General features: G+C 45.0%; 1 protein-coding gene across 2 annotated transcripts in view; it reads left to right on the top strand.

Moving 5' to 3' along the window:
* The window catches only part of TRAPPC12 (trafficking protein particle complex subunit 12), an 820,049-nt gene that overhangs the window by 48,590 nt on the left and 747,205 nt on the right, over positions 1-24,254 (top strand). For both annotated transcript variants that reach the window (XM_085610773.1, XM_085610772.1), the window contains one exon: positions 20,044-21,284. In XM_085610773.1, the coding sequence (XP_085466899.1) occupies positions 20,049-21,284 (1,236 nt within the window). In that variant the 5' untranslated portion in view covers positions 20,044-20,048. The remainder of the gene's footprint in view (positions 1-20,043; positions 21,285-24,254) is intronic.

Here is a 24,254-nt window from a genome sequence, read left to right as displayed (position 1 = left end):
ACCCTAAGGAAATCGTGAAACAGATCTACTTTCTCGTTGTTACTCAGGCATGCCCAAAAGAGACACAAGAATGATACAAATTGGCTTTTCAAACATTTTTTGAAACAATTGTATTCTTTTGTAAGAAGTGTGAGCTGCAATTATTAATAGGATGAAACAATACATTGTAACCAGCTTCACAAGAATGATGAACAAGCTTCCAGAGGCGTGTTAGTGGCTAACAGCTGCTTCGGTATATGCAAAGATCTAAAGTCTTATTTTCAGGTATCGAAGCATCCTTTTGGTCACTGGGATGAAGGCCAGTTTGGCTAGCTTAAGTGGTTTTAGGACTGCTGTTATTATATTCAAGAATTGGGATTTCTATTTCTTGATCAGCTGGTCATACTTCTATATTAACTTCCTTCCTGATGGCTCTTTCAATGTTAAGCCAAGCTGTTATCATTGTCTATAAAATACTAGGAACAGTTCCAAGTTTATCAAAAATATCTGTGCAAAAAGTGAATGCCAGTCAATTCTATGTATTCACTTTTATGGCCATCAGGATGCCTGATGGAACATTTACAAGCCATCTCTTGTAAGCGGGTTGCAATTTTGAATAGTATGTCAATTTGTACATTCATTTTGTGGGTTTGTTTATTTAGCAAGTCTGTTATCAAAGACATTGAAGTTGTTATCTTGTTCAATGATACCAAGAAATAGTCTGACTCAATTGGCAGCCCAGCCTTTTCACCAATTGTGTCATCTGTTGTCCTTTGTATTCCAGGAGACCCAGGTGATTTTATTCACGCTTGATTAGTGCTAGGATCTGATTATTTTGACTGAATCACAGAGGTAGTCCTCATAGACGATTCAAAAACGTGTCTCTCGGGTAACAGGTTGCTCCTAATCCTGGTCAGTTGACATTGCGCTCCCACTGGATCCTGCAAAAGTAGGACTAGTGCTGCAATTTGATGTCCTGATGCGTTTACAACAAATGACTCACAAGGAATATCCTGGGGTAACTTGATTGTACTTGAGGGAGCAACAATCTGTTGTTTCCTTATATTACATTAAGTACTCCTGGTTTTATGGTATTTATATTTTTAACATTTCCGTGTGTATTTATTCATAATTATTCTTTGTTAATTTTATCTCTATTTATTCATATTTAATGTAGCTGTTGTGAAAAAAGGAACCTGAAACCAGTGTATTTCAGCATTATTTAACCAATAAATGCACACTCTTGCTTGAATGCCTGACGGGTTTCACTAATATGAACACCCACAGATGATAAATTACTTATATGACAAATTGCAAATTTTAGTATTACCTTCTACATATCTACTGCTCGTTAAGCCTAATTACTAAATCCCTTTTTTAACCTCCTTACATGTTAATCCACACAGCTATTTGATGGCAGTCATGATTGACAGCATTTTGAAACACTGAAAAAACAACCTAATTTCCATTTTAATCCACATTTAAAAATAAATACAGATAGGAAAATAAATGTTTGTCTGTATTTAGCTGCAAAAATCAGTAAAAGCGCAAAACAGGGAACCTAAATTACATTTAAGAGCTGCCCCAATTTCCAGCCCTTCCTCCAACGGTACATCAGGGGAGCATTTTAAGGTGTGCTGGAGTGTCTGATGAGGGGGGAATTACTCTTATCTATCATTCTTTGGACATGGTGGCGCTTGAGGCTTAAGTGTGGAGTTATCTCTCCTTTGCCCAACACTTAATTCGTGACTGAGATGCTAACCCCACTCCGTGTGCTGTTTACTATTGTCTGGTGGGCTACTATCTTCTCCACACTAGAGATGTAGGTACTGTTTTGTGTTCTAGTCCTTATCAGTGATGCTGTTGCAGTGTTGGCGGGCTGGTCTGGCAGTGGTGTGTGTGCGTTGGACCACTGCAGGAATGCTGAACTTGATGAGGGCATGGTCTGTCCAGGGGACTGGTGTGGGCTCGTCGACTTGGATGTTATCGAAGGTGGGGAAAATAGGGTCTAAGAGATGTCCGGCGATGTGGGTTGCCCCCGTTGCTTGTTGAGTGAGGCCCAGGCTTCCAAGATTTTGTTGAGTGCTCTTGAGTTGATATTGGCATGCTCTTCCAGGTGGAAATTCAGGTCTCCAAGTAGGATGTAATTGCTAGCATCTAAGGTGAATGGTGCAACAAAGTCCTTTATCATGTCGGTGAAGTTGGTGCACAGTCCCTGTTGTCTGTACATAGGTGGCACTTAGCGTGAAGTTAGCTGTAACGTGGAGCTTCAACGACAACTGTTCCATGTTGGAGGATGACGTGTCCTTTGATGTGGTGCACATGATGGTGTTGCGAGAAGTTGGCCTGGTATATGATGTCCACTAATTAAAGTGGGCACCTTGTAGCAGTCCAAACAACCCTTTTGGTGATATAAGAGGTCAAAGATAACCTTAGAAAGCTATCCAAGTGGTAGCTGTGGAGAGCAGCCTACAGGCTTAGTCTTGAAGGAATGTTAAGCAGCTTGTTTTACCAGAATGCAACCTTATTGTGTTGGTTAAATGAAAGGAGAACCACACAGTAGTTATAAAAATATGAATTTATTTTTATAACACACTCTAAATACCCCTCAGTATCTGCCACACGCAGATAAACATAAAGGACACAATACTGTAGTTCAGAAATAATCGTAAGTAGCACTAATACACAGTGGGCTCCAGGGGGAGACCAAACCATATACTGGTGGTATAAGAACCACGACTCAAGTCAAAACAGTGTTTAGAGGATGTAGAATCGCTGGTACCCCAAGGAACCACCCAAAGTGAGTAAGTAGGGACCCCACGGAGGACGGGTGCAATGTGAGAACACGACTGCGTGCTGCATACAATTTAATGGAAGAGTCGCGGTTGCAGTTTTAAAGCATAAGGACCCTTCCCAGTGGATTATGAGGAAGCCCTTTGGATCATAGGAGGTTAGAGAGCCACCCCACCCATGGATACCGTAGTACCAGCGTTACCTATCCCAGGGAAGCTGGGTGCATAGGGCTGAAGTGGTGTCGGAAACTGCAGTTGATCTCAATTGAGGACTTCAAAGAAATGCCACTGCGGGAAAGAAGAAAAGTGTCAGTTGGAATCCAAAGGTGGATTCTTTCCAAAGAGTACCTGAAAGCAGAGGGGACAGAGTTTGGGTCACTCAGGAGGGACCAGGGGCTCGGTAGATGAATGACCACTGAAGTCGGGTGCTTCAGGTGCGTGGAGGGGGTCCTTGACCCTGCAGCCACCAGGACCAGGAGATGTCGAGGACGACCAGGAGCCGGATACAAGCTGTTCCACGAAGGATGTGGAATGCTGAGGAGTCGGTGTCCGGCTGAAGCACCAACAAGCCTTGGCAGCAGCAACCCACTAAGATGGTCAAGAGGAGTTAACGGTTCGGACCAGCAAGGCCTGGGAGACTCGCCAAACACAGGGGAGTTGGGGCAAGCCTGGAGCAACCAGGGGAGCCAAAGGAAAGTAAAGATGACCCTCAAGAGGACTCACAGGCCGGAGGCACAGGAGTCGCGAGGGTACCTCAAGCAGAATTACAAAGCAACAGCCCACGGAGCACTCCGTGCGAGGAGGCCGAAGTTCTTTGGTAGAAATGGTGCCAGAGGTTGGGGCTACTCAAAGCCCAGTGCACTTGTTTTGGGAACACTAACAAGCATATGCACTTGCAAAAGTACGCGGTGCACAGGGGTACGTGTATTGCAGCCCCCATGAGAAAGTCTGACCTCAGACCTGGTGAGAGGGCAGCTCGGACCTCAAGGGATGTGGAACCCACCTCCTGTGTTGCTTGAGCCTTCGGAGTCCTCAAGAGCTCAATATCAGCAGATTGGTCAGTTGCGTTTCAGTGCCTGCGATTTCAGGGGAGTGACTCCTTCACTCCAAGGGAGATGTCTTCAGTTGTCCTTGATGCTCCACAGGTCCTGCACGGAGCCTGTATGGTGCACGGGCACAGACGATGCTTTCGACGGAGTGGGAGACTAAGTCGGGCTTAAACGAAGTCCAGAGTGTCCAGACGGTCGAAGGTCAGTGGTTTCTTAATCGGAATCGTGTCCACGTCCAAACTCGGGTCCTGTAGCCAGGTAAGCCCTTTTGAACCCACGGGAGAGGGTTGGACAGATTCAGGAGACCCTCCCAGGGGAGGGTCAGGACAGTGGGAAGGTTACTCCCATGTCCTTTGTCCAGTTGCGCGCCAGAGCATGAGCCAACGGCTCCCAGGACTGGTCTGAACTGGACTATGCACAGGGACACCAAATGTGCTCCTCATACAGACTTTCGGTCGCTGGCAAGCGCACCCACCCAGGTCTAATACACTAAATCCTGTCTGGGAGGTGGTCACACCTCCCTGTGACAGGATGACTATTGTTCTGCCTTCCCCTGATCGAGCTTGGCTCAGCAGCAGGAGGGCAGAAATGTGTCTCTGGTCAGCAGCAACCATTTTGGACTGCCCGGGACTAGAAGGCAGGTACCGGACAGACCAGGGACCCCACGAAGCTCGTTTCTGAGGGGTGGAATCATACCTCCCACGCTGTCAGGTGTTTGGGTATGATTTCAAATGTTTTACACCAAACAAGATAGGGTTACTTTCAGCCGTTTTAGAGTTGGTCATCACGCGATCGCATAATGCCACTCTATATGTCGTAAATGGCTGCAGCACTAACAACCCGGGAGAATGGACTCCGTAGGCTGCAGGGGTATCCTGCTCATGCAGTGGTACCCACTCACTTAGAACAAGCACCCGGCCTTCAGGATTGTCACGGCCTGCTACAGGGGTGACTTATACGTTTTAAGTGTAGTGGCCCTTAGATATAGTAAACCTGTATCTTAAGTAAGTGGTGCATGCACCAACCTACACAGGCTGCAATCGCAGACCTGTGGATCCATTTTGCATGGCCTCTCATGGGTGGCATAATAAATGCTTCAGCCCCTGGAAGGCCTCTATGTACATATGTACCATATACTAGGGACGGACAAGGGTACCCCAGTATCCAATCTGGAGTGTGCCTAAGTAAATGACACAACAATTTAGGGAGAAAGCAGATAGACTGGGGTCCTGATTAGCAGGATCCCAGTCAGACTAGTCAAAAACAGTGTAACATGAAGCAAAAAGTGGGGATAACCATAAGAAGCAGATCCTACCTTCCTACAGGTGTTCTTTTTGATAATGGCAATTTGCCTCTGTGCTGTGGAGTCTGTCTTGCCTGGCAATCCTATAGCCGGGTGAGGGGGTTCTGTGGCAATGTTGGGTGTAGATGCAGGGTTCAGCTAGGTTTCCTCAGGAAAAGTAAATCAGGTGCATTGTTGTGGAGCAGGTCTCAAATCTCTGTGTTGTTTCTGATAAGTGAGCAGTTGTTGAGAAGCATGTATGAGCTTGTGGGGTGTTTTGTGGGTGGTTGCAGGACTGTGCGAGTGTGAGAGACTGCGGTGTTGGTTGCTGTCGGCGTGGTGAGCACTTGCAGGAAGTGCCTCAGTGTTGTGTGGTACAATGAGGCAACAGCATGTGAAGCTGCAGCTGGGGTTAAAGGCGTCAGGGTCGTCGCATCATAGTAAGAGGGGGGAGGACCAGGGTTCCTAGCACTGGGTGTGGCAGGATGGGAGCAGGCCAAGTGTCCATGCTGTGGCAGCTATTAAGTAGATCCTGGATGGGGAGAGGAGTGATGTCACTTCCTGTGCTGATGGATGATGGGAATTTCTAATTTCTAATTTAAAATACTTGTAAAGCGCAGCATACACCTTGCGGTTTCTTGGCGCTGGGGAGATCGGCAACTTTTTACCAAAGATCGGGAATTTTACCAAACAACACATCAAAAATCTTCTGTGACTTGAAACCAGGTTAGCTTGACTCCAGTGGCATGGAGAGCACGGGACCCACGTCTGGGCATACCCGTCCCACTCGGGGTGACAAATGCAAAAAGAACAATTGATGGACAGAATGCAGAACAATGTCATACATTGCTTGAGCGGATGAATGAATGAATGTTCATGCAATGAAATACTGGACTAATATGATTTTCCTTATTTGACTTCAAGTCGGACAACTGCAGATCAAATGACGTAAGGATTCAGATTTATAGGCACAGTTTCACAATTGTTTATTAACAATGTTGATGTATAAATACCAAGCTGCCCTCCGTTCTAGTACTGTCAGCAATAGAAAGCAAAACCATAGCCATTTTGTGCACGTGCCTGTTTTCAGATTAGCACAGAGGTGATATTGATGCTCCAAGAATTGATAAGAAGCAAGAATAGTTTCCTTTCTCTATAATGTAATATTCTTTCGTAATTATCGCAAAATGTTAGTTTGACTTGCTCTTTCACTTATGCTTTAAAATCTACATTACTTTAGTTGTTTCGCTATTCTTGTATATTAGACTGTATTAACCCCCCCCAAAAAAAATACTTTGCATACCACATACATTTAACATTGTCACAGGTCTGAATTCCCAATTTAAGCGCAACAGGGTGTTATGGTTCATAGGGGGAATTCAGGGATGGCTGACAATTCTATAGGAGATGCATGTTGTCCAGCCAGATGTTTCAAAGAGAAGATATTAGTTTTACCCATTGCAAGTAAACACCATAACAAACAAATGACTTGGAGTAGATTGTTGTTCGAAAATGAGGCATTAGTTGTGTGGCCAGCACAAGTAATGGGTCTACATTTGTCTTCCACTGTGAAACCAAATTCCCCATTGTAGTGCTGGACTCTCATAGGGTAGCGTTGCAGAGCACTCCAAGGCCTACTCAGGGAAGGTTGTGTGGGTTAGTAATCACCATTCACTGATACACAATAATAACACTCAATAAATGACTGTCCAGTCTGTGCTTTTCTTTAGAAAAAGGAAAAGTACATTTATTAATCACACACTGCTCAATCTATGCAACAATTTACAAATATACATGAGCCAATGGAAAACTTTCTTGATGACATTGCGTAAATATTCACACCCCTCCCACCGGAGGGGGTCTAGTACCCCCACTTATATGTATAAACATTATCTGGTCCCTAAATGCCAAGGGTTGACCAAACTTGGAGTGAGGACCCTTACCATTGGCACCAAGCGAGTGGCTGCCTGCCGCATTATTTCAACAAGTAGTTCATAATGGGAACACATGCAATAGTTATATCCAACCATGACCGAGGGCACCTAATACTTACAATAAAGTATATAAACTATGATCACAGTGGCAGACCGTCTCAGTATTCAGCTAAAGCATTCGCAAGAATAAATGTCCAAGCATGACTTGGGAGCGTGGTATACTTCTCATAAATGAGAACATGAATAACGCAATGAGGGCACCACAGGGATCATAACGCTGTGCAATTATAATTCCTACACCCCTAAAGGGTACTTGCCACATTGAGAAATCACATTAAAACATGTTGCACATGAGCTGCATTGAGAAATTACAGTCTAAAACCTATGGCATATGCATAACTACACACCTGTGCAGTTATCACCTTCCACCCCAAGAGACTGTCTCACAACATGAACGCTCTCAAGGGACTAACTGTGGCCACAAGCCGTGCAACCATAATCATTGTCCCTAGAAGAACGGATCCTCCACGCTGTAGAATAAACGTTCCAGCACCAGGAGAGCTTGCAAATTAAACTAAAACCCTGAGGGGTTATTCTTTTCTGGTCCTCGCTCCGGCAGCTCCTGCTGCACATTTGCTTCATGATGGTGGCCAAAAATGAGCCGTTCTACGCAGATGTGCTGGGCCCTGCAGGGCATTACGGGGCAGTCCGTCGGGAGCGCCCATACTTGAGCAGTTGCTCCCACGCTGCTCCGGGGAGAGCGGGGCTGTACTTATGGGTGCCGTGCGCCGCTTTTCACTTTTTTTCAGAGTGCCCGGTCCCACCGGGCACCTCGCTTACCGGTAGAATGTTGGAGAGTAGCTCGGGGAGCCCACCCCTGACTGCTCTCGACGGCTCCCTGGGCGGCCAGCACACTTGCGTGCTGCAGTGAGAGCCAGCCTCTCCTCTTCAGATCTGGGCAGCCGGACCAGCAGCCGCATGGGGCTGCTACACGGGGAGCGCAACAGCACTCCCTGGCTTCCTCCACCTCTCTGGGGCCCAGGTTGGGATCCTGACCCCCTCAAAATCTTTGCGGGGAGCATTACGGTGCTCCCCGGCTTCACTTCGGTGCCCCTTCACGGCTCTCCCTGAATCTCTCTGCACCCAGGGATGGGATCCTGTGCCCCCCGCTAGCTTTGCGGGGAGCGCAAAGGCACTCCCCGACTTCCTCTGCTTCTGGGGCCACTTCACAGGGAGCGTGCCGGCGCTCCCCAGTGTTGTCTTCTTCTGGAGGCAGCTCCTGGGACCTGACCCACCCCAGGAGCACATTGGAGACCGGCGGCTGAACCCCACACAATTAGCCGTCAGCACTGCAAAGGTTGCCTACCTTCTGGGGTCCTATCTAGGGACCGGTTGGGCCGATTTCAATGACCCTGGCATCTTTTCGCTCCTGGTGGCCAGCCTGGCCTCCAAGAGGATCTACCCTGCAGGGAGCAGGTTTTACTGTCTTCCTGCGGTAGCCTTTCACCTAGTTTCCTCTTCTGGGCTTCTCCCCTTGCGCAGAAACCCATGATTTCCCTCACTGGTCCTGGACTCCCTCAGAGGCACAGTCCAGAGTCCTGGGGACATTCAGAGAGTTCCTCATTCCAACTTCCCATGGCGTCGGCCTTCAGTCCCAGTGTTCCTCAGAAAACACACATCCTTGAGAGCTCTTCTTCCTACGCAATGCCTTTTAAGGAGCGGCAGAGGATGCTGGCAGGAATGCACCTCTGCACAATTCTGTAGTGCCACATCACCTCTGCCCCTGCTCCCACCTTCTGGCACAGGCCTCTGAGATACTTCAATATGGTGTCAACCCAGATCTGTGACTCGGGGTGAGTGTCTGAAAAGTTTCAGCACTCCGTCTATCATCTCCTTGTGTTTGCTTTGTTCACCCTAAGTTGGCAGGGTGTGCCCAGACGTGGGTCCTTTGCTCACTTTGCCACTGGATTCAAGCTAGCCTGGCTGATGAGGGCTGTTAGCCTGAAACGGGTCCCAGGATGCTTGTTTCCGGTCCAGGGAAGACATGGCTTGGCAGTTCAGGCTGGACTGTTCCCATGAGGCACAGGGTCAAGACTGATTTGCATATAGCTGTGTCTGAACTGGGGTGGCGAAGTGAGCTAAAGTACGATGATGGATTCAACCCATATCTGTGACGGGGGGTGAGTGTCTGAAAAGTTTCAGCACTCCGTCCATCATCTCCTTGTGTTTGCATCATCCAGGGGTATCCTGCCACATGATCCCTGAAAAGTCCACCTCCCCCACTCACTGACATCACGACCGGGTCTGAAACAGGCCTGGTGCCTGGCACCGGGTGACCGCTGGCTGATTGATGCCCAGCAGCTTCACCCCATCTCTTCGTCCTGGAGAGAAGACCTCCGCCCTGGGGAAAGCTTGCCGTGAAGGGCCATGCCTTTGATGCTACAACTTGGGGAGAAAGGTAATTAAACCAGTCTGGCAGGGTCACACAAGGCCTGGGCTCTGGTTCTGAGCTGAATCCTAGGAATATGACATTTCTGGGTGCCCCTGAAGCTGTACAGATATGGTTTTTGATATAACAGAAAGTTAGGGGTACTCTACAAATTAAAAACAATATTGTAAGACCATGTCTTTGAATCTGTACAGAATATACATCTATACACAAATTTATTTTGTTGTCTTTGCCTTAATTAGAATAACTACAATCAACGTCTTCCCGCTAAAAACCTAAATTGATGCCCTAAATTAATTTGTAGAGTACCCCTGACGAAGGGCCAGTAGGAGGCCCGAAATGCATTGGGTTATCAGGAATAACAAATAAGGATTACTTATGTATAACTCCGCGCTACAGTATAAGGCCTAGGATTGGCATGTCTGCAGTTTATAAGGATACAGTAAAATACATAAGTCGTCTCTCTTGTGACAAGAGAATAATGGATGAAAAAGAGAAACTTGGATGAAATGGAATAAAAATGATGAAATTGGATTAATGTTTGGCATTATAATTATGCTTAAAGTAATGCTGTGCGTCCGGCATTGGGGTGAAATATCGCCTCATCTTGACCAGTCCTTATAGGGTCACGGTCATCCCCTTCATCCTTTGGCAATGCTCTTCATGTCCCCCCAAAACTGCCATGATCATTATTTGAGACTGTGTAAAGGTGGGCCCTTGTTTTTACCTTGGGGGTCAATCCCACCTCCTCTAGGTTCACTGAGCTTGGGGGCCCTCAAGATGTATGAGTTATGCTTTCGTTTACCTCCTGCCTGCTTATTTTCCTTAGAAGACAACAAATTCCTACCAAAGGTGCCACAGCATTGTAGTCCAGTACACTTTCATGCAGCGCAGGGCCCTCCACCTCAGCGTCCCGAGCAGGCCTCTGTTTTGCCCGGCTGAAGGACCACTCCCTATTCTCTAAGTCCCACATCTAACCCCTTCTTGACCCCCGACACCTACAGAATCCAGTGCTGTAGGAAGGATCACAATCGGGTATGCCCAGACTTGGGTCCCGTGCTCTCCATGCCACTGAAGTTAAGCTATCCTGTCTGATGAGGGCTGAAACCCGAAACCGGTCCTAGGATGCTTGTTTCCAGTCATGGGAGTACCTGGCATGGCAGTTCGGACTTGACTGTTCCTATTGGGCGCAGGATCAAGACTGATTTGCATATGGCTGTGTCCAAACTGGAATGGCATGATGAGCAAAAAAACGCTGGATTTAGACCCAGATCTCTGTACTGGGGTGAATGTATGACATTGTTCTGCATTCTGTCCATCAATTGTTCTTTTTGGAAGGATCACAATCAACACTGCTACACCCTCTGCATTGCTTACATTTTCACACCTGTTACACTGTCTGCTCTCCAATGCAGATAAGCACTAGACAGATGCTACCTTATTGAAGTCAGTGGAACTGTGACAAAGACTTGTTGCGGGATATCAGTGGAATCCTGGGCCCACCGCTAGCTCCAGTTGGGGGACTTGTACCTTAAGGGGACTCCCCTGCTGCCCAACATCGCGGCTTCAGCTACCAGTGGGGCATGGCGGGCCCAAACCTGTATGTGATGCTGAACCCCCATCAGGAGTTGTCATCTTGAAACTTGGCAGCCCCACCCACCCTTCGTAAGTTTAAACTCCATAAAAGCCAATCTAGAAATGTAAAAATCTGGCTGAGAAAAAGGTAGCATAAGTACTGCCCTGATAATAAATGCAGCTAATGCATTTTGTTCCATTAATACATCTATAGAAGACTAGATAGAAATGTCCATTTAAACTTTTAAACTCACATGCTTTACTTTTATAAATTATCCCTTATCAGGAATTTGTAGGATAGACTAAATGCTCTGCTAATTTAAAGTGGCAACAGTGCTAAATTTAGGCATGAGGGTTTAGGATTGAGTCAAGGTCCATGTGATAAAAGTAGATTCCTGTTTGAGCGTCCTATTCTCTGTGACTCCTCAAGTTTTGCAAACTGTGTAACAGTATAAAACTGTTAGAGGTGTGCAAATTTACACAAGTTTTCCTTGCAAAATGTCTAAATGCCTTTAAATATTTGAAAATTGTTTTTGCAGCAAAATATGGTTTGCCGCTATCTTGGATCACCTTTTGTTTACCCAAGTGTCTTGCTTAACACTCCCAAATAAAAGAAAATCAGCACTCCCAAGATGAGGCACTTGGTAAAGTAGGAAGAAGCACTTGGAAAGGAGACACGGCACTCACAAAATGAGGCACATCAAAAGGCAGTTTGAAAATAAAGCGTGGGATTTTATTAATACAACACTCTCTAATAGAAAGACTTTCCCAGATGTCAAGTGAATCGGGGGATGGAGGGTGTTGTGTGTGTGTGTGTGTGTGTGTGTGTGTGTGTGTGTGTGTATATTTTTATAGATGTGGAAATGATAATGGAACACTCACAAGTCAAATGCAAAGGAGTACAACATAAGAAGATAATAATGGAACACTCACAAGTCAAATACAGGGGAGTAAAACGCATGCAAATAATAATGGACGTCAAATGCAAGAAACAAGCACTGTCACATGCCAGGAATAAGCACAATCAAATTCAGAAGCAAATATAAAGAGCACATATAAACAACATGAAAACATTGCAGAGCAATGAAACCTATAGCTTATACATCACCTGTTGAGAAACGCATCATTCTAGTCAGCTTGACTGGGAAACCTTTTTCAGTCATCCAGAAGTCTCAATCGGGAAACACAAAAAATGTTCCTGTGATGGTGTGTCCACCCCATGAGTGAGCTTCTTTCTGCTTGCCAAAAGTCCCGTCTTGAATACCTTTTACTAACATGGAGTGTGACTTCTAGAAATTCCCCCTCTCTTCAGCTATTGCAAAACCAAGGCTGACCGTACCGGTCTGTGTCGAAATCAAGACAGAAGCTGGCCAACACTCCGTGTTTTGACTCTGAGATAGAGAAGTACATTCCTCTCTCTTGCTTTCAAATGCACATTCAACACATTCTCTTCCAGCAAGGCTATTTTGCTCTGTGTGGAAAAGAAAGATAAACATCCCCCTCAGAAGCTGCAAGAAGGCACAAAATGAAATCATGCGAGAGCACAAAATGATGTTGTACATTCAAAATGGAGTCAGTTAAAACACATGGAGTCCATTGTCACCACAATCTCACAATGTAAAAATGTATCTAGCCCTACACCAAGTCACCACCTTGTGTTTTAAAAAAAAAAATAGTCTTGAGAAATACCAGCAGGAGATTATTTTCAGAAGAAAATGTCTTGTGACGAACATTTTTCTGTGTGAATCGGTCTTCTGTGGTTATTATGCATTTATTTTTACATGAGGTATGTACTCATGTAAAAAAAAAAAAAGTTACTCACAATCATGTAATGGGGAATTTTAAGAAACTTCACTTAACGTGACGTTTGGAAATGTCACAGGTTTTGCCAGCGTAACAAAAATTATTTGTAGGCCTACTCCTACACATCTTTATGTGATAACCACTTTTTCTCACTGCTACAATGTTAATGTTCCTAAGACTTACATGAGTCCATGGTTTGTGCTTAAGTCCTTATTTTGCTAGGTCACAGAATATGTAAGGCACACATTACACTTGTCCATTTCAGACTACATTAGTCCATTACAGAAATTAAAGGAAAGAAAACTTTACACCACTTCAGTTAAGGTTGAGTTAGAGTACTTAACATTACTGATTATAACACCGAACCTCGGTTTTCACGTGAACATTTTTTATGATTTGGATACTTTAGCACAAATACTTCTAAAATACACTAATAACTCAATTATCATTTGTTCAATTTAATAATAATTACATTTAGATAGTAGACATGAGTTGACCATGAACATATCGTCACCTAATGTACTACAAATACCCATATAGTCACTCAATAATTGCTTTAATTCTTGATACAGGTCTGGAGACTTTATTACCTACTGTTAGACCCAGGATCCCTGGTTGGCTGAGGTAGGTACCTTAGGCCAAAAAGGGACCCGTGGTTCCACATCAGGTAAAGGAAGGTCACCTCTTGAGATGGCCACGCTCGCCCCCTTGGTAGCTTGGCACGAGCAGCCAGGCTTATCTTCAAGGCAAATGTGTAAAGTATTAGCAACCACGCTCACAGCAACCCAATGATGACACCACAAATAGAATCCACACTAGTTTTATAAAAACGAGTATAAACTTTATATAAAAAGATATACGATAAGACTACACAATATGAATTCAACATATGCGTATTTGTAATACTCCTGGCCGGTTGTTAGGCCAGCCAGCACTTGTAAGTTCTGGCGATATTAATGAGCACTCCTAAACAGTCTACTGTAATCCTAACACCATGTTATGCGGATCGTAATGCTAGAATCAGTTACTTTTGCAATGTAAAAATAATGCAATGCGTACGCAACAATCAGGCACTTTGCAATGTAAAAATAATGCAATGCGTAACACAACAATCAGGTACTTTACAAGGTTAAAGTAATGCAATGCGTAATACAACCACCAGGTACGTCGTTATGCAGAAATAAGGAATTGCGTAATACACTAATCCGGTAGTTCGTATTGCAGGAATAATGCAATGCGTAATACGCTAATCAGGTAATTCGTTATGCAGAAACAATGCAATGCGTCATACGACAATCAAGTTGTTCGTTATGCGAAATAATGCCATGCGTCATACACTAATCAGGTAGTTCGTTATGCAGGAATAATGCAATGCGTAATACTCTAATCATGTACTTCGTTATGCAGAAATGATGCAATGTGTACTATGACAATCGGGTAATCTGTTCTGCAGAAATAGAGTAATCCGGAATACATTCCGGCACCGATCACGGTGCCTCAGGCGATCCCTCTGCCACGCGTTCTGACTCGCTGGTAGCTTTTGACAACAGTTGCCCCCCACACGGGAATGGTATAACACAAAAAGTGCAGCTCCGCACTCCGGCCCCAGTACTGCCACTCCCTTGGCAATACGGGCCGCGATATGAGCCAAAGCAGAGGCTTGTGCTGCTGAAATGAGAAAGAGGCCAAGAGCGTCTCCCTCCGATCCCACGCCCCACCCCAGGAGTTGACACACGTTACTGGGGGGGCGTGAACTCACTCTCCTCTCCTCATCCAGCGACTTGGGCCTCCGATGCAATCTTTGGGACTTGGCAACGGCGGGCTCGGGCCGGCGGCTCAGCTCCTCCGGGGCTGCCGGTCCGGGCCGCTACTACTACTGAGATCTCAGGCTGCCACAGGGCACATGAGACTTCCTTGAGCTTCGGGTTCACGATCACTGGGCACTCCACACGACGGTCTCAGGCTGCACGATGAACACGCACGTGCGTCACTGAGACTCACTTTAATTCTGGGTGCATGATAACAAGACAATCCTCACAAAGGTCTCCCACTGCACAGAGCACACGCACACAGCGTCATGGAGACTCACTTGGATTTCGGTGCATGATAACAAGGCAATCCTCACGAAGGTCTACCACTGCACATAGCACACGCACACAGCGTCGTGGAGACTCACTTGGATTCCGGTGCACACAATAACTGAACAATCCTCACAAAAGGTTCAGGCTGCAAAAAGCACACGCACACAGCGTCGCTGATCCTCGCTTGGACTCCAGGTGCCCACGATCACAGAGAACATCTTACGAGGGTCTCAGGCTGCAACAAGCATGCGCACACAGCGCCGCTGAGACTGTCCTGGAAACTTTTGTGTTCCCGAGTTTCCGCAACAGGGAGCCAGCTCACCTCGGGCCCTTGGGGATAAGTTACTTCAGGACACAGCACAGCAAAGTCCTTTCAAGCAGGGGGACACAGCACACAGCAAAGTCCCTTCCAGAAAACTGTAGGCCAGCCCCAGAACACACAGCAAGGATCAGTCCTTTCCTTCAGTCTATTCAGTTGTTTCTTCCTTGGCAAAGGTTCCTCTTGACCACAAAGTAGCTCCAGTCTTGTTCAATCTTGATCAAGCCATTCTCCACAGTTCACGGGCTTCAGCTCTCATAGTTATACCCCTCAATGGCTTTGAAGTCTTTGTGTTTCAGGGGGCACTGACCCCTGTTCAAACCAGTTCTGGGTGCCTCCCTGCCAGTGACACCTTCTTCCTTTGATTAGTGGGGGTCTGGATTCTCAATTACTCAGCCGGAGATGGGACAATTGTTTTATAGCAGAAACTTAGGCCTCTTCACTTCTAGGGGCTACTCCTCCCCCTACACTCCAGATGCAGGTCAGCCTGTTGCTGTCTCACCTCATCCCCTGGGTCAAGACATTCCCCAGATCCTATCGCTTTCAAATCCAGACAGTCAATCCACAACCAGGCAGAGAGACACAGAAATGTTAGAGCACAAAAACCCAGCCACTTCTAAAAGAGTGGCTTAGAAACACACAATGCAAGAACCATCTTCATAAAAAGATGTGTTATTACATTGTGAGTTCAGGCATACTAACCTTCACCTCTCCATCTTAAGCCTGTGGGAAGATAGGCTGCAAAACATATTACACAGCCTTCCCATTCTATTCTATGGGCAGGATGGCCTTTCAACAGTGAACAAGCATTGGCATAGCCAATAAGTCTCGCCTTTGGGACCTTATAAGTGTTTAGCCATGCAACACTTGATGTTGTTGCACCAAGGATATTGTGCTGGATAACTAAACATTTATAAGGTCCCAAAGGCGAGACCTATTGGCTATGCCAATGCTTGTTTATTTTACCCATGCCTCTGCACTTTGTTGCAGTGGGGCATGAACCAATGTGCAAGGCCTATCCTAGATTATAGTGTTCAAACGCCTTCACTGGTCCAGAAAGAGAGTGATGAAGAGAGGAAAGGGAGGAAGAAAGCCAAATGAGGATGAGGGGAGAGCCACAAAAGAGGGGAGGGGGAAGAAAAGGAAAAGCAGACAGAAAGAAAGAAGAGTGAAGAAGGTGGAGAGGCAAGAGGAGCCAACAGATAGGCGGAAAAACGATTATGGAGGAAAGTGCAGAAAATTGGGAAATCGAGTGAGTAATGGCTAAAGGAAGAGAGAAGCAAAATGCAAACAAAGGAAGAAAAATAATGGGAAGGAGAAAAAGCAGACAGAAGTTCAAAAAAAGAAAGTGGATGGAAGAGCAAAGCAAGGGATGGTGGAATAGTGAGCAGACAGAAGTATCAGAGAGAGCGGAGGGAAAACCAAGAAAAGTGGACAGAGCCGGGGACAGCTAGAGGGCTGCAGTGCACACAGTGGATGCTGGTAACCACATGTGCCTCATTGAGCTGTGGAATGAATGTGTAAGTTGCATCCCTCCATGCTCCTGTTATCATAGAAGCTGAATAATTGCGGTATCAATTTGGCACTTTATTATTTCACTTCTGCCGAGAGGGAGCAGCACTTATAAGAACAAGAAGGTGCAGCTGAACATCACTAAAGGTGGTGTTTGTCTCCCGTAAATGAAGTTGCACTCTGCAAAGACTGCTTTTTTATCCAGTTCCAAGGTTTGATGCACCACCCTAGCAGAGTAGGACAGAATTAATAGACCTGCTGAGCACATGCTTCGCAACTGTTCAGGTCTGAAATAAGAACAGACACTGCCTTCCTCTAGCCTGCTGTACATCTTCACCCATCAATTTATTTTCAGCATGTTGCATACACTGTTTTAGAATTTTCAAGGGGCACACACGCTCCAAGTTTGATCTTGCAACATAATTCTGTTTTATCTCGTATCCCTATCCCTTTCAAAACCTTAGATGATCGTGTTGAAAAAGGGATTTAAGAGAGTGGCCTTAAGTAATCACTGAAGAATGCTAATCTTGTGAGGGAATTTCTAGACCATTGTATTGCTTAGAAGGGGCAGGGGGGGGTCATTTCTATGGTCTATCTCATTACCAAAACATAACTACAGGTGCTGGGACCTCAGTGCGGTGTCTGTGAAGCGGACGCCGGGCTTATTGAAGTTTTTTAGTTTTTTTAAAGAAAGAGCACGTTGTCCTTAAGGTGGGCGCCTCGCTCATAATGAAAGTAAAACATTTTTTATAATCGCGGCACTGGCGCTTTACCTTTAACCATGTTAAAAGTAAAGCGCGGGTGCCGCGATTATAGCAAAAGTAAAGAAATAGATGTTTTTTACTATTTCTTTATTTTTGCAGCAATCGCGGCACCGGCGCTTTACTCATGGTTAAAAGTAAAGCACCGGTGACGCGATTGCTGCAAAAGTAAAGAAATAGAAAAAAACATCTATTTCTTTACTTTTGCTATAATCACGGCCCCGGCGCTTTACCTATAACCATGTTAAAAGTAAAGCGCAGGTGCGGCGATTATAGCAAAAGTAAAGAAATAGATGTATTTTTCTATTTCTTTACTTTTGCAGCAATCGCGGCACCGGCGCTTTACCTTTAACCATGTTAAAAGTAAAGCGCGGGTGCCGCGATTATGGCAAAAGTAAAGAAACCAGCATTGGCCGCCAGACGCGATATGTGGTGGGGGAGAAGCAGGAGTTGTGTGTGCGCGCGGCTAATGCTTGAAAAAAAAAAAGGACGCAAGTGGCGCGCGCCCAGCAGTGATCGCGCTGGAAGGGATGCAGATGGCTCCTGCGCGCGTGCACGAGCGCGTAACCGCACGCTGGGAGCCGGCAAAAGCCTGTTAGCACTTTTAAAAGCCTGTTTACTAAATGTCTCGCAGAGGCAGCGCATGCGCTGGCTCAGGCGAGATCTAAAAACGAAATGGAGGTTATTTCACTGTAAGGACATGGTACACACCATAGCACATGTCCTACCTTTCACATACACTGCACCCTGCCCAGGGGGTACCCTGGACCTACCATAGGGGTGTCTGATGTGCATAAAAAGGGGAGGGTAAGGTCTGGCAAGTGGGTACACTTGTCAGAACACATGGCAGTTTAATAACTACGCGCAGGCACTGCAATGGCAGGCCTGAGTTCCCTTTTTAGGGCTACTTGAGTGGGTGGCACAATTAGTGCTGCATGCCCACTAGTAGCATTTGCATTACCAGCCCCGGCACACATAGTGCACTTTACAAGGGACTTTACTAGTAAGGCAAACATACCAATCATGGACAACCAATCACCATTACACTTTATACAGGGAGCACCTACACTTTGATACTGTTTAGCAGTAGCAAAGTGTTTAAAGCATCTAAGTTGGCAAAACAAAATCTATCACAGCACCAAAAATAGAGGAGGTAGAGGCAAAAAGTCAGGGGTAATCACACCAAGAAATGCGAGGTCTAACACCTACTATTGGGAAGATGTAAACCGAAATCAAAATGATTGATATTCTGTTTCAATGTAAGGCATTTTATTTTGGTGCTTAAATACAGATTAATGTAACACCGATGCTGCTTCAAAGCACCGGATTAGGACTAGGAGAGGAAAGGAACTGTGTGAATTGAAAGATCAGCCTCAAAACACTTATACCACATTGATTGCTGGAGCAGTAATGCGTCATGGATAGCCAGCCTTAAGTATCAAGTCAGCTGGACAGGGGAGTGAGAGCACAATAGGCATGTTAGGGTTAATTGTTATTTGCACTGCCTCTTCCAACACTGTTCACTTGCCTATACAGACCTGATTCCTTATATCTACGCACGTCTAATAATACTGCACAACCGGGCCAATAGCAGCTGATACTGTAACACCTGCTTACGTCTTTCTAACAGAGGCATGCCCAGGAGCTATCGAGGGCCAAAAACAGAGATGAAATGAATGTGTGATTGCAGGGGATGCTGAGTTTTTAAGAACGGCCGTGAATTGTTACTTTATCATGATGAAGAGTTGTTTAAAGTGGTGTATTGTCAGCTGTTACCTAAATTGGAACACGGTTGGGTGGTCCTGATGGTTTGGGGATTTAGTTCCATATCCTTGGTGTTAATAAACAAGGCGTCCTGGCTACAGGTTTGCTGAGAACATTCGAAAATGGTGAGATTGTGGGCTATATTAGTAGGAGTGCTGCTCATAGTGACTTTTTAGCTGATGCTGCTTGTTACGAAGATGTTGCGGGATGACAAGCGAAGCCCGTGGAGTTCCATCAGAGTGAGGTTGATGGGGTCATATTTCTTCACGTCCTTGATGTACCATCCTGGGAGCCTGGTGTCAAAAGGTGTTTACACAACTTACTGGTGTAGCATCTCTTGAAACAAGGTCAACTTTTTTAATAAATCTGAGTTAGAGGGTCAGCAGAGAAAGATCTGTAGGAGCAGTACTGTATGTTACAGAGGGGCAACCACTGTACCATCTACTCTGCAAAACATACAGTTTCACCTTTTTGTGGACCCTGTGACCATACGAGAGCAACTCAAGCCTAGTGAGGCTAACGTATTATTGTGTAATGCCAAGGGTCAGAGGGAGTCAATAATTGTTTTGACTTTCATAATTGTTGAGAACACATCTTTTTAGAGAGACTTGTGAGGCCATGCAACCAGGTTTTATGAAAGTTACTCTGCATTAAACGTTTGAAAGCAATATATAAGTTACTTGCTTGCATTGATATATTTAATGCATTAAGATAGTGAAATTAATTATTTATGTTTTTTGTAGAAACAATGGAGAAAGAAGGCAGTGAAGAATTGAGTGTTGTGCAACCCAGTTCAGAAGTTACAAACCATGCAATGTCTTCAGAGGGTGGAACTACACATAGTATGGATCAGAAACAACTCTTATTTCCTGAGGAAACTATTGACCTTGGTGGTGAGGGATTTGGGTCAGAAGAGAATGTGACCACCTCAGAAGATTCTAATTTCCTGGACAGAATTAACGAGCAGATGATGGAGAGTGTCATCATTTCAGATTCCCCAAACTACAGTGAAGATGATGGGGGAGAGCTTTGCAATCTTCAAGACATTGCAGAGGAAATTGAAGCCAGTGGCACATACAGATCTGATCATGAAGTTAACTGTGAAGATATCAAGATAGAGAATGAATCTGTCACTGAGAAAAGTGACAGTGAACCCAAAGACCTTCATAACATAGCCACAGAGACATTACCATTCAAAGAAGAGAAGGATGCAACCCAAAATATGTCTGATGTTGAAGATGTCACTGTGGTTACTGTCACATCAGATGATACTAATAAAAGTACAGTCGAGAATCAGGCATCAGTACTTTCTGTATCCAAACCCGCTCTGAAAGAAGAGCCCATTCCTGTGTGCACCATCTTTAGTCAGGTTAATGTACATCCTCGGATCCAGATAAATGATGGCTTTGAGCCTCAAATAGTCAAGTCTCCCAGCTTTGGAAGTGGCTTTGAGACGCCACCAAAGCACCATCCGCAGGTAGTACAACCAAGTCCTAGCCTTAGCAAATTTTTCACTGACAACGGCAATACCCATTCCCCAGCCGCAGACTTTTTTGATTCTTTCATGACTGCGTCCACTTTCATTTCTGTCAGTAACCCAAATGCTGGAGCAGGAGCACCAGAAACAAATTCCAGTCTTTCAACTCCTGTCACTACTCCATCAGGGGATGCCCCCCAAGAGTGTGGTAGTCCAACTTTTTTTGTTGGGAATGGAACATCCTCAGAAACAGGTGGGCCCTCGACATCTATAGAATTACTGCAGTCTCCAAAACCATTCTCCCAGATACAGAGTGTTTTTGCAGAAAGTGATGACCCTTTTGCAACAGCTTTAAACATGAGCGAAATTGACAGAAGAAATGATGCCTGGCTTTCTTCTGAAGAGACCAGAGCTATTTTAATTTCATTAGCTATTCAACAGAATGGCACTGTATTTATTGACAAGGAGAAGCTCACAATGCCGGGACTAAAGTTTGATAACATTCAGGTAAGACATACCAATAACCTTAAACCAATGATAGTGCATGTGCAAAATATTGTCATTTTAACAAGATGCCTACTTAGAAGACAGTTTAGTCAATGTTCTTACCAAGGTGTGAGGCATCTATTTTATTAACATTTCCACATGCACTGAAACTTCTTAGTTGGCAGGTAGAAAATGTGTAAATTACCAGTAGTACTGTGCCTATCTCTTTAAAGGACCCAAGAGAGTGGATATTTAGTGTGTAGGTGTATATCAAATGTCCATCCTCCTCAACTCGCAGTAGTTATCAATGTATGTACTATAAGTCAGTAGATTTTGTCAAATATGGAAATCGCTCTATTCTTTGCCATTTTAATGGAAATTATGAACAAAGCTTCTATATGCATTGTATACTCAAAACATATGTGGGCTGTAGTCCTAAAAAGTCCTGTTTGTGCCCAATAAAATCTTTTTTGTTGTTGTCCTCATTAGCCTCAGATTCACCTTCCACGGCACCTCCATCCGAATATCTTACCCTTGTGCCGGGACAGGAGCTTGTGATACTGCCCCTTCATCCGAGACCTACCAAGTGCACTTCAATGCATTCTCCCTTCCATTCTGCTCTCCCATCTGAAGACCAAGAGGAACGAGACCAAGAGGGAGAGGGAGAGGGTGAAAAAACAGGAGTGGCATGTGCTTGTACTGTGGTCTGGTTAGGCATAATCATTGGACAGTCCCTCCTATCCTTATCCCTATCCCTACCTCTCCAGCCATTCCACTACAGGGAGCCAGAAGGCATACCTTTTCTTCTCTAGAGAGACTGCTTCCAACCCAAGTGTATTTTTCATGGACACCTTCCACTCAATATACGTAGGGGGGTTCAGGCTAGTCCACATCTTGCATATTTATCTTCGTGCCAACAATACTGCATAGAAGATTAATTTTAGCTTATCCTTGTCAGATTCCCTTACTTCCAAGGCCACACCAAAGAAAACGAGGAGAGGGCTTACCTGAAGCATCACCCCAGAATACCTGAATCCTTGGACACTCCAAAAACATATGCAGGTCATCTGCCATCATCTAACCGCATTTGGGGCATGCCAATACCCCTCTATTGGCAAATTTTGACAGCTTATGTGGCATCCAGTATACTCTGTAGATTGAAAAGAGATGGTTTCTCCTTAAATAGGCAGGCTTAATCACTTGATAAAGCATAGAAAAAGATACTTGCCATAACTTCTCCAGCGTTGCTCCCGGCAAGCATCTCCCCTACAGGTCTTTTGGCAACGTAAACTTCCCATCCGCTTCTTCCATCATCCGCCAGTACCAGTGTGATGTTTCCTTCTTCTTCGGTCCATCGAAAGTCAAAGTTTCTTCAAACTCGTTCAAACCCCCTATCCTATTGTCCGATGACTGGAACCAAGTCTGGATTTGTAAATATTTGAACCTTGAAACTTGATGATTCGTTTTATGTTGGAGTTCTTCGCATGATATCAGTTGTTCTCCCTCTAATAGGTCCTCCCATCTCTCAATGCCAGCTTTCCTTAACGGCCCTGCCAATTTATCCTTTATCCAGTCCGGCGATCCTGGTAAATCCCAAATAGGGGCCAACTTACTGTAGTACGGCAATTTTTGTTTCCTGCTAATCCTGTTCCAAGTTTTCACCATGCCTTGGAGAATCTTTAGCCTCACCTTTTTGAAGTATCTTGGGTCTGCAAATTCCATCATGAAACCCAAACCATCTCCTTCTACTCCTTTTAGCAGTCCTGAAAATAGCCTCCCTATTTCCGAACTTGAGTCTGTCCAGAAGCATCCTACCATTTTTAATCAAAAAAGCCCACACATAAAATTGGAAATCCGGAAGAGCTAACCCTCCTTTTTCTCTTCTCTTCCGCAATTTCTTCCACAAAATATGCAGCCCCTTTGCTGCCCAAATGAAAGAACAAATCTTGCCCTGCAGTTTCATAAGCCATCCTTCTTTAAATGTCAGGGATATAGCGTTAAAAATAAAAATGAACTTCAGGAGTAAACCCATTTTCACTAAGTTCACTGTCCCAAAAATCATTACAGGAAGGTGCGCCCAACTTGCCAATAAATCGCATACCTCTTTCTTTACCCGATTAAAGTTTATTTCCGCAAGTTCCTTAATATCTTGTGTCACTCAAACTCCCAAATATCTCATCTCAGTTGTGGTTCTCTCTGCACCTCCATCCAAATTCCAAATCATAATCTCCGTCTTTCACCTATTTATCTCTTATCCTGAAACTCTTCGGAAGTAGTTCGCAATTCTAACTGTGTGAGTCATTGTATTCTGCAGATCCGCCGTATATATCATCAAATCGTCAGCGTACAATGCCAGTTTCTTTACCCAACCCTTGCATTGTAATGGTACAATCCTCTGCTTTGCCCTCAGTTTTCTCGCCAATAGCTCCATGTACAGATCGAACAAAAGTGGGGATAAAGGACACCCTTGTCTTGTCCCTCTCATGATCTTAAATGCTGATGTTAATATTCCATTCACAAGAACTTTTGCCCTTGGTGCCTTATAGAATCCCGCTATTGTTCTACAGAATCTATCCCCCACCTTAGCAGCTTTCACAACTGATTGCAAGAAGGCCCAGTTCACTTGATTGAATGCTTTGGTTGCGTCTAAAGCTTTGACAGCTAAGGGAGCATTATTTACTATGGCCAAATCTATCGCCCTTATAAGGGAGTCGGTGAGCTCATGCAGTGCCCTTCCTTGCATAAAACCCTTCTGGTCTTCATGAACGAGGTCCCCCATAACCCCATTGAGTTTTTCTGCCAAGATTTTAGAAAAAAATCTAGTAATCGCTATTCAGAAGCGACATCGGCCTGTATGCATCGCAACTATTTTCACTCTTCCCAGGTTTCAGGATTAAAGAAATTGTGGCTTCTGACCATGACTCTGGTTGAGGTGCCCTCTCCTAGAAAATCTCGTTGAACAGTTTGGTTAGGATCGGAGTCAATGAGCCC

Source organism: Triturus cristatus, chromosome 6, assembly GCF_964204655.1.
Source record: "Triturus cristatus chromosome 6, aTriCri1.1, whole genome shotgun sequence".
In the NCBI taxonomy this organism is placed as follows: domain Eukaryota; kingdom Metazoa; phylum Chordata; class Amphibia; order Caudata; family Salamandridae; genus Triturus; species Triturus cristatus.
This window is presented reverse-complemented; position numbering and strand designations above follow the sequence as displayed.